Source organism: Aspergillus stella-maris (genome assembly GCF_047715825.1).
Source record: "Aspergillus stella-maris strain CBS 113639 unplaced genomic scaffold BDV14scaffold_99, whole genome shotgun sequence".
In the NCBI taxonomy this organism is placed as follows: Eukaryota; Fungi; Ascomycota; class Eurotiomycetes; order Eurotiales; family Aspergillaceae; genus Aspergillus; species Aspergillus stella-maris.
In genome coordinates, this window is record NW_027396893.1 from 86,534 (window position 1) to 97,706 (window position 11,173).

General features: G+C 51.0%; 1 protein-coding gene across 1 annotated transcript; it reads left to right on the top strand.

Moving 5' to 3' along the window:
- Nucleotides 1-1,538: 1,538 nt before the first annotated feature.
- BDV14DRAFT_205581 (uncharacterized protein) lies at nt 1,539-9,094 on the top strand (the record flags this gene model as incomplete). Its single annotated transcript, XM_073774757.1, has 5 exons — nt 1,539-1,916; nt 1,996-2,313; nt 2,380-2,629; nt 2,684-8,170; nt 8,748-9,094. 5 exons carry the CDS (start codon nt 1,539-1,541, stop codon nt 9,092-9,094), a joined length of 6,780 nt encoding a protein of 2,259 aa, XP_073622550.1.
- Nucleotides 9,095-11,173: the final 2,079 nt, after the last annotated feature.

Sequence of the window (11,173 nt, forward strand, 5' to 3'; positions counted from 1 at the left end):
TACAATAGCATGCATACCAAGCATGACTAGTATTAAAACATGGAGCTATTTAGAGATGGCAGGGTATCAATGCCTTATAGGTATAATATATAGGAGTATGGCTATGCAAGGTTATAAATAAAGACCTGTTTTATTTATATATTAATCATTTACATTTTGTCGACCTTTATTGACCGCTAGTATTCTGCTTCAACGCCGAACTTACTATCAGTCAGCGCCTGCTCGGTCATTACCTATATCTTTTCTATTTTTTATTCTAGTTAGTTAGCTTACCCCTATTTCGACTGTATTTAGTGCAGTATCGTAGCTAGGTTGAATGAATGAGACCTTCATATTCTTCGGGTGGTGTACCAAATATTACGGACGTGGCAAAGTTCAACATCATCCCCAGCTCCGTGCCTGGAATGAGGGTCTAGTACATATCACCAGTCAGCGCTCGCTCGTTCAGCCGGTTGCTCTGAAGAATCCTGGCTGCCGGTCTGCAGGCCTTCCCAGGGAAAGTTGCAGGAGTTCTGAATGTCTTGCACGCGAGGTAGCTGGAAGTTGAATTCCGACGCATAGGCAAAATGGCGCCTTTACGTAGTCTCATCCCATGCGTTCGCCTCAGCCATACACAGCATAGTACATCAAGGCGATAGGAAATGCTATACGTGAGATTATTCCAGAGCAAAAACGCCTAATGGGAGCGGGGATGCCCTCATCCTTATATTTGTGCTGTAGCCAAGCCGCCGTCGTCTGCAAGCTGCAGGAACCAGTGCTTGTGGCTTCCGGACCTTTTAAATGCACGGTGTGGAATTCACGGTAGCGAAGGGCTAAGTATAAAGCACAATGATAGCCGTGAAAATCCTTGGGGGTGACATTGTGCTGGAACCTGGAGTGTAGATCATCACCGCGAGAAGCACGCAGTAGTCGCATGCAGGAAGGCATTCTCAGAAGACAAGGAGACCCCTGTCCGCTACCTAATCACAACCCTAAGTCCTCGGCGGGACACCGACGGAGATATGGAGGAGCAGGCAATCTCATGAGAGGGTAATGCAACGCAAGACAAGGCTGCGGCACTAACCGAGTCATAAACCACGCGAAAGGCTATCCTGCTACTATTCCGAGCTGTCACACCAGACGACAAACAAGCAACGAAGACGAGGCTGTCCAATAAAACCGACTCTCCCGCGAGGCTGGCGGCTCATTTAGCAAGTTTCTGCAGGAAGGTGACCTTGCCAAGGGCGTGCTGACTCTAGGCGCCGCACTAAAAGCAGGGTCTTCGTGTGAGCGAGGCCTTGCTATTGGACTAGTGTGCTGGACCAACTTAATGCAGTCAGCGCTCGGCCATGTCTGTAGCTTGCAGGAGAGGGTCGGAGCGATGGGGCTGAAAGTAATGAGGCGATAAGCTGGGTGCGTGAGGGTGGTCGATATAAGTTCCGGGGAGGCCTCGTGTTCGTGTCTTTGGACTATTCTGTTTTCTTTCCGTCTCTTCTCTTGATTTTTGCTTTTTCCGTTGATGAGGCACCTGCTTGTGCGTCCGTCAAGCAGCTTCCACGATGTCCTCCACCGGCTTTAAAGTCCTCGCGACAAGCCTAACCTGCTTGACGAAGCCACCTCCCCCGGCGAAACACAACGAGGCAAAGGCAGTTGATGTCATCGTGGTTCATGGCCTCGACGGAGACAGCCGTAACGCATATTGGACGGCCGACAGTGGTACTCTCTGGCCGTGCGATCTCCTAACGAAAGACTTTCCACATGCAAGAGTCTTTGCGTTCGACTACGACGCAAGGGCAGTCTTCACCGGAAGCCCAAAGCTGTTGAGCAGTGTTGCCAACGTCCTGTTGACCGAGTTTGCCCTTGCTCGCAGGGGCACACCATCCACCCGTCCGCTTGTGCTTGTCGGTCATGGATTTGGCGGGTTCGTTGTTGAAGCTGTCCGTATACCCTCACCTCAAAATAATACCGCCTTATACAATCTCTTCTTGATACTTACGATTAGTGTGATCTTCATAGGCAATCGCATACGACCACTCCCACGCCACCCCGTTCCTGAAGTTTGAAGAATGCCTCAAGAACATTATCCTCCTGAGCACGCCGCAATCAGATACGCCGGAGAACCCATGGTCGGATATCCTGGTTAACTGTGCCAAAGACAGCCTGACAGGGAAGAGCCCCTCCATTGCGCCCGATGTCGAAGTTCTACAAACAGTGCACCGGATCGCAGACCCCATACGCAACATGGTTGTCCTCGCGAGAAAGCGGGCTGTTCGTCTTAGGGTTAGGGTACAATCGGCCTACGAGGATGTTCCTACTCCGCCGCATCAAACATGTGTATGACTTCAAGATCCCTTCCTCCCGCTGGCAATACATATGAACTAAGTGATTTCACATTTTCAGAGCGTGACCGAAGCCACCGCGGAACATGGCACGAAGGGTGAGACCGTTCTGAAGATGTCCGGGTGCGACTACCACTCGATTGCGCGCTTCTCCAGCCGTGACGATAACAATTACGTTTCCATTGTTGCTGGTATAAAGAAAGCGTTGAAGACCGCGCCAAAGGATATGGGAGCGGGACCATCAAAGTCCACAGCTGTTCCCCAGGAGAAGCAACCGGCACGGGTTCCTGAGGCGAAGAGCCCCCAGAAAGGTACGTGTAACAGAATATGAACGTCCTGGATATAGGCTGACCATGTGATCAAAGCCCCCGATGCCGCACAGGAACCACTAGAAAAGCCAGCCAAGCCCGTATATGCACCAGAGCAACCAAGGTCTACAGTGTTTGGAAAGATACTGGAGAAGCAAATTATAATGCAACAACCAGCCCCAGTTAAGCCACCATCCCAAGCACCAACACAACACCCACGGTCTCTCTCGATTGGTGGCGCTCCCACGTCGACACCACCCTCATTAACACCCAGACCACCATCTAACCCAACAGTCGGTCACAAGATAGAGGGCCAGTCTGGTAAGAGTGTCCAGCCGCCCAGCAGAAAGGCACTACCTGCAAGCCTGGCTATTCAGCCACCAACCAGACATTTGTCTCTAACGGAAACCGTCCCCAAAGACATCTGGGCCGCTCCCCGACGGGACCCATCTCAGATGCAACCACTTGCCCGGAACATGTCCCTTGATCGCTCCAGCTTGCCACCCGGACAAAGACCCTCGAGCGTCGCCGGGATCCAGGCCTATAAGCCGTACAGACCTGAATCAATGCCGCCGGCGCCGGCGAACCGTGACTCCCAGCCGCAGAGTCCAAAGGTACCGGCAAAGCCTGGGTATCTTCACCAGTTTCCGCCAACGATATCCGCTCCTATTTCTAGATCACTGGGGCTCACGGGAAGTAGCGACCCGAGGAGACAGTCTGGTACTCCTCTCCATGAGAGTCTTCGTGCAGGTCCTATAAACAGAAAGAGTCTTCCAGACCAAATGAGTGCAGGTTCTGGACCAGCATCGGGACCTAATTCTACACTGTCAATGCCAGGTTTCGGAATGCAGACCACTACTAGGTCGGCCCCTCAGCCTGGTCCCGCCAGCCAGCCAACAAATCCAACATCGAGGGCTGCAGGGTTGCCTGCCGGCGCGCCGCCACCATCTGCACGACCCTCAAACATGGCAGGGCCCGGACAACCTCCAATTAGTGGTATATCTAGACCTGCTCCTGCTCCTTCCCCCCCGACTGGACAACCGACCGTGGGTATGGCACGGGGTCTCCCTGCTCAATCAGGTCCTGTTCCGTCCTCTGCATCCAACACCAGCCGACAAGCACCACCAACTGCAGCAGGTAAAAACGTGCCTGCAAGTTTGTCGGTGGCCAGACCAGGTACGGGGCCGAATCCTGGAGCCGGACCAACGCCGGGATCTGGAGCTGGAACCGGGCCTCGTCAGGCTCCGGCATCAACCTTTTCGAGCACAAGCAGTCGTTCGATCAACACCAACCCTGCACCTCCGGCCACTCGCCCTCCAACAAACCAACAACAGACCACCATTCCCCCAGGCGCAAGCCCCCCCGCTGCGGTGCGGCCACCCAGAACAAGCCCTCCCGCTGGCAACGCGGCCGCGAGACCAACGCCACCTGCACCTGCACCGGCACCGGTACCTGTACCACTTGGCGGATATGCCACGAGGCCATCCACGTCCGGCCCTCCTCCACCTACAGGTACTCGGCCATCAGGCCAACCACCGGGTCCGGGCCCAGCGAACGCCCGTCCACCTCCACCTGCACCTCCAAGACTAAGTTCTGGAAGTGCACCGACTGCAAGCCGTCCACCAGCACCGGTGCCAACACTAGGGGCAGGAAGACCATCAGCTCGTCCAACGAGACCGTCAGTACCCGGCGGCCCTCCTCCTCTTGCTCCTTCGTCCCGCCCTGGACCACAAGCAGGTCCACCGCGGCCGCAACCACCAGCGGGAGGGAAGCCACAGACAACGGCCCCTCCGGGAAGGCAGTCGGCGTCTGGTGGTCCTGGCCCTGGTCCTGCTTCTGCTCCCTCTCTCCCAGGTCGACCGCAAGGACCGGCAGAACCGGCAGCACCGCAGCCATCACCGGCAGGAAAGCCACCGTCTGCACCTGGAAAACCGTCCGCGTCTGCTGCACCGGCTCCTCCTCCTCGTCCAGGAAGGCCACAGGCAGCATCAGCGCCAGGTCCAGCTCCACCAGCACCAGCACCATCAACCGGAGAAAAGCCGCCGGGTGCCTCGGCAAATCGCCCGTCTGGTGGTGCTGCCCCTCCCCCTCCTACGTCTACGTCAGCACCAAGTAGGCCACCTGCACAGGCAGGCCCGGCTCCACCAAAACCTCAACCATCAACAGCGGCGGGATGGAAGCCACCTCCTCTTGCCCCTGCAGGAAGACCGCCAGTATCTGCACCAGCCGCCGCTGCTCCTGCCCCCTCTGCCCCAGGGAAGCCACCTGCTCCTGCACCTGGAGTAAAACCATCACCTTCTGCGTCTGGTCCTCCTGCTCCCGCTCCATCCAGTGCAGGAAAACCACCGTCGGCTTCGTCGGGAGGTGGAGGCGGTGCGGGTGGTGGTGCGGCCGGAGGGCAGCCGTTGAAACCGACACCATCGTCGGGTGGAGGGAAGCCTGGTGGACAATCCTCCGGTGGCCACCCAGGTGGTCAGGGCCACGCTCCGAATAATGGGTCCTCGCATTCTGGGCACGGAACTGGCCCCAGGGACGGATTGAATCTGGGGGATCGTCCCTCGTTCAATTCCGGGGGACATGAAGGTGTACATGGGAAACATAACAGTCACGGTCATGGAAAGCATCACGGTAACGACCATGGTCATAACCACGGGCACGGCCACGAACACGGCCATTCTCCAGACCACTCCACCGGACACCTACACGGCTACAATCCATATGACCACTCTCAGCACATTCCCGAGAACTACTCATATTACCATCCTGAGTACGAGCCTCCTTACTACAATCCAGCCTGGGGACCGGAATATCCCGGTTACCCCGCCCCCTCTGCGTCTGCCCCCGGTGACCCGGCTCATGACCCAACGAAGCCAACTGAGAACCAACCTGGTGATCCACTTGCTGGTGGTGAAGGAATTGGCAAGTTGAACAATGATCCTGAGGCGAAGCCGACTACCGAGCCTGTTGCTGCACCAGAGAGCACGACCAAGCCCACTGACGAGACTAAGCCTGGTCCTACCGAAGCAGGCGAGAGTACCAAGCCCATCGGAGAAGCAAAGCCGAGTATCTCCGGATCAGAGGACTCTACAAAACCCACTGATCAAAGCAAGCCATCTGCTGATGGTGCCAACGAGAGTACCAAGTCCACTGACGACTCCAAACCTATTGGCTCTGCGCCAGAGGATGCACATTCCAGTAGTCCCTCCTGGTGGTCGCGATGGAAGGGTAAGGAAGGCGAAAAGCCATCTGAAGGCGATGATGTGAAAGGGAAGAAGGAAGAGAAAGATGACAAGTCCGATACTGAAGGCCAAAAAGAGTCTGAAAAGCAAAAGGTCGAGCCGGCTGGAACTTCACGCCCCGATAGCTCATCGCAATACCAGTACCAGCCATATCGAGGCAATGAGGATTCGATGCGTCAGCCTGGGCCTCCGCGTGATGATATGGACTCAATAGTTTCAGCGGCAACGCCAGAGGGTTACCTTCCGTTCGGCGCCAGGGAAAGTCCTCGGGATGGTCATCAAGGCGCCAGTGGGTTCCCTTCCACCTCTACCACGGACCAGCCCTACCCATACACATACCCATACCCTAGCGGTTCCCTCGCGGATAGCCAGGCCGGGCAATATGCCCCATATCCAGGCCAGCAAACATCACCACCGGGACAGCAATACACTCCCTACAGCCACCCGGGCTCAGATGAACGAGCACGCCTGGATGGTACACCCAGTGGATCACAATACCCAACAAGCCCTCAGCCTCAGCATCAGCCTTCTGGTCAACCGGAGTCCACCGATCGAGATCTCCCTCTGGACCAAGAAAGCCAAAGTCAGATCCAAGGTCCAGGGGGACAAGGCCAGTATACACCGTATGGATACACCGCATACTCGCCGTCTTTGTCTCAGACTCAGTCCAGTTCCGCGAACACCCAAACAACACACACTTACATCTCCGGCCAGCCATTTTCACACGAGCAGCACCACGTCCCCGGTCAAGAGCCATCACACACGGAAGATAATGGCAAGGGCAAAGAGAAAGAAAAAGCCAAAGACAACAAATCAGGCCTCAAAATTGCAGCTGGCGTAGCAGCCGGCGTGGCAGTCGGCGGACTAGCCACGACAGGAATCATGCACGCGTTTGATGACGATGGCGATAGCGAGCATGGTTCACCTCTACCTTTAGATTTGCCTTCATATTCACCTGCAGGTACAGACCACGGGTCCGTATCCTGGTCTGTCCCCGGGTCTGAAGCCAATTCGCCAGTTCAGACGCGGGAGTTGGGATTCGACGATGAGGTTTCCTCACCCGGTGTTGAGGTGGTCGAGCACCATCATTATCACTTCGATCAGAGTGATCATGGGAACACCGACAATGATGATAACGATGATGTTGATAGTGTAGGATGGAACACGGACGCTGACGCTGACGCTGACTCCGACCATGATTCCGACCATGATTCCATCCACGGCGCTGACAGAGGCTTGGATTCGCCGGTCGACTTTGATGACGTTGGAGACACTGGCAGTGTTGCCAATGCCAACAGTGGTAGCGACAACGAGAACACCACCGACTGGGGAGACAACAAATCAGACAACGACGCCGATAAGCAAGTCCAATGGAATACCGACGATGAACATGAAGACGTGGACGACCACAATTCGGAATTTGGTGCTGATAGGGGTCTTGATCTTGATCTTGATGGTGACGATACCTATCCTCCCTACGGGCAGGAGACCGAGGATGAAATCCCCACACCGGTGGCTTCAGACTGGGGTAGTGAGCACGAAGATGGATACGAGGAGCACAAGGACATAGACACAGACGATGAGAAAAGTCAACAGGGCTCCGACGCCGGATTTGGCTCCGATCAAGACGACACTCACTACAACGCTGGGTACGAGTACGGGGGGGAATATTATGGCCAGGCTGATCCGGACGAAGACGCCGGGGAAACTGCCAATCTCTCGCCGTATGAGCCGCAAGCACAATATGAAGATAACGAATGGGGAGTCCCAGGCTCGGATGTCGATGTGCAAAGTGATGACGGGGACGCAGCGCAGAGTGATAATAATGGTGGCTGGGGAAGCGACGAGGGAGAGAGGGATCCGAACGTTGACGATGACAACGACAATGACAATGATCAAATTTATAATAACAGCGACAACGACGCTGGAGTCGACTATGACGACGAGAACAAAGGGCTGGGTGAGGCGGAGCAAGACGAGGGGCTTACTTATGGCGACTACCAGGACGAGCAGGGTTACGAGTATCAATATGACAATGCTGGCATCGCGGCAGGAGACGATGCAGACGAGTACAATGAGCACACTGGGTACAGTGACCAGGATGCTGGAAGTGGAGACCATAATCAGGCTCTGGCTTACGGAGAGGATGAAGGTGATGAAGACAATGTTGACGGCGGTGAATGGGCCGAGGGTCAAGACGAGCGAGAGAAAGACGACCAGGGGAACTATGGTGAATACCAGGAGTACGGAGCGGAAGCAGAGTATGGGGACTACAGAGACTACGATGAGCAGCCCGACTATACCAGTAGAGAAAATCTGACTTTGACTAAGAACAACGCCGCCTCCTGGGAAGCTAATAATCAAACGATAAGTGTATCCTATGCTAAGGATTCCCCTAGTGTAATTAGAATTCTGATTAGTTGCATGGTTCGTGGAATATTATGGGTTAAAGTTAGGGGTTTGGGGCCTTTATTATGGTGTCTTAATTTCAGCCTTAAAACTAAACCTAATTTAATTTTTGGCCTTAAAACTAAACCCTTTTAGTCATGACAGCCACGTTAACCATTTCTAGGAGAGATATTCGCCTGAAAGTGATTAATCTCAAGACAACACTAACTGACCACCTGGTTCCCCCTATTTTATCTTCCTTGCCATTGCCTTGTAGGATCTCCTTTATTACTTAAAGATTAACCAAGCTTTAATTTCATACTGCATTATAGAACAACCACACCCTTGTCCTAATAAAGTAAAAAGAGGCCGCCCTTGAAAATATAATTTAACTAAAGAAAGAAAAGCATCCAGGGCTGCCTAATAGCAAAACCAGCGCTAGTCTACGCGCGCTGCCCAACAGGCCCAGGAATTTAATTAATACTATTTCCTAGATGTGCCTCTATCTACCAAGATTTATAAGGCGCCACTAACATTCTTCCCTCCTGGAGAGCACTCCATCACCACTAAAGTTGAGCAACTCCTACCACCCCTGAGCCCTGACCTTGGGCCATGGGAAGAACCCATGTTGGAAGATCTGCCTACTGTACTAGTACCCGTCGGAGTGGCACCCACTCCCGGCTTTTCGTCCGTGCGCGCCATACAAACCCGCTACGGCCGGCGCGGGCAACCTGTCCCGCTATTCCCGGTTCCCGCCACTAATTATAATCACGCCTGGATTCGGCACCTGCTCTACTTTCGCATGTTTAGTATGGTCAGGATTGTCCTGCTAAAGCATTAACGGGACCTTAAGGTATTCTGGGAGACAGGTCTGGATACAGCAGAATCATGGCCCTATATAGACCCTTGGTGGAAATTTCACCCCTGGTTAAAATTCCCGCCCAGTCATGCCTGTCAAGCCCTTGGCGGCTTGTTCAGCTGGCTGGGCTGTCATGCTCCCCTAACCATGCCAGGCATAATCCTTATCATCCTTCACATGCTCGTCCAGGCAGGTTGGTTGGGCATGTTTAGTATAGAACATCCTTTTTCCCTAGCATTATTATATCACGTTGGCGCAGCACTTGATTAATTGGCTACTATTAGTCCTGGTGTTCTAATATATTGCTACTACTCCTAAAAGAGATCTTAAAACATGCTTTACTTTTTTTTAAGATTATATTATATATTAGCAAGAAAAAGAGGTGTTTAAGGATTAACCTATAGTTATAATTCTTTACTAACCTTGTATTTCTTGATATAAACTATTTATTATAAACATTAACTACCTGGCTGTAATTCTTTAAACATGTCTTTATTACCAGCCCTACAAGCACTATTCCCCTGCCAGTGGCTAATACTCCCTCTTTATCTGGACTAGGGAGAACATGTGGCCATCTGCACCCTTTGCCAATATGTAATCTTGACTAATTAAACCCAAGCTAGTAGCCACTTTTGCAAGCAACATTAAATCCCCAGCCACCAGCAATGGCACCTGGATGAGTACCTCTAGAGACATTAGTTCTAGAGTGGCTCGGCTCTAAAGCCCTGGCCCCATGGATCCCTCCAGTACCTAGCCCTCCAGGTTCTGTCCAGCTTCTAGTGCATTAACTATCTCTTCTATAGTACCAGCCTGTTAAATAAGGTCAGGGTCGTCCTGCTAAGTATTAAATTGGACCTTAGGTATTCTAATATTAAGAGAGAGAAGAGCAAAGTAAAAGATGCAATAGTAACTTGGTTTATACTGGCAATTTAACTATGTTACTGTAAACTAAAGATAAGGCACGAGAGACAGAAGTAAATACAGGAGGCAATAAGCATCCTTTTATACCCTGGCGGGGTATTTTACCTAAGGGTGAAATATCTGCCTTATCCTGCCCGTTAAGCTCTTAAGGCATGAGCAGCTTGCTTGGCCATTATTCTTATCATGCTCTGGGAGCATGCTGGGCATGATCCTGGTCATCCTCGTCATGCCATCCGGGCATGTTGGGCATGTTTAGTTTGGAACATCCCTTTTCCTAGCGTCGTTGTATTACATTGTTGTAGCTTCTAATTAATTGGCCATTATTGGTCCACACGTTCTAACAGCATGGTGCCTGGAAGGAGGGTCTAAACTGGCACCATGACACTGGCTGGGTATTTAAACCTCAGGTAAAATCCCTGCCCTCGTTGTCCCGTTTATCCTTGCGGGGAACTGCGGGGGACGACATTTCATGTTTATTATTAGCAGATTTCAAGTACCCAGGTACTTAAAATGCACGTGGCCTCTATTGGTCAGCCAGGCGATTAGAACAGGCAGAATCTCGCGATACTTATTCCAGGCATGGTGCCTGGAATAAGGCTTTAAGCTGGCACCATGGCACGCTAAAAACTACAAAAAAGTAGGATAATTTTTAATAAAGATCTAGCCATAAAATTTATTAAATTTATTATTTTTTATATCACTCTAGTATATATTTAATAAAAAACTGAAAATAAACCATTCTTATTGGCTAGATTCCTACTTATTAATATAAAAGCGTTTTATATTTATATAACAAAGGAAGTATATATATATTAGTAAAAGGTAAATATTATATATTATATTAAGATATAAAAATAGGTAAAATCCCAAAGCCAAGCCTTTTTAGTACTAAAATAATAAACTAAGTATACCCTAAATTTTATTATATTTTAATCTTTTTATATAAACTAGTATATATTATAAAAATAAAGAATAAATATATATAAAGGGTTAAAGAATAAATAAAGTATAGAATATATAAAAGAGTTTAAAATAAAATATATATAAATATGTATCTATATATATATATAAAATAAAGAAGATTACTAAGATATAAAATAAAGGTTTATATATATATATATATATATATATATAATATTA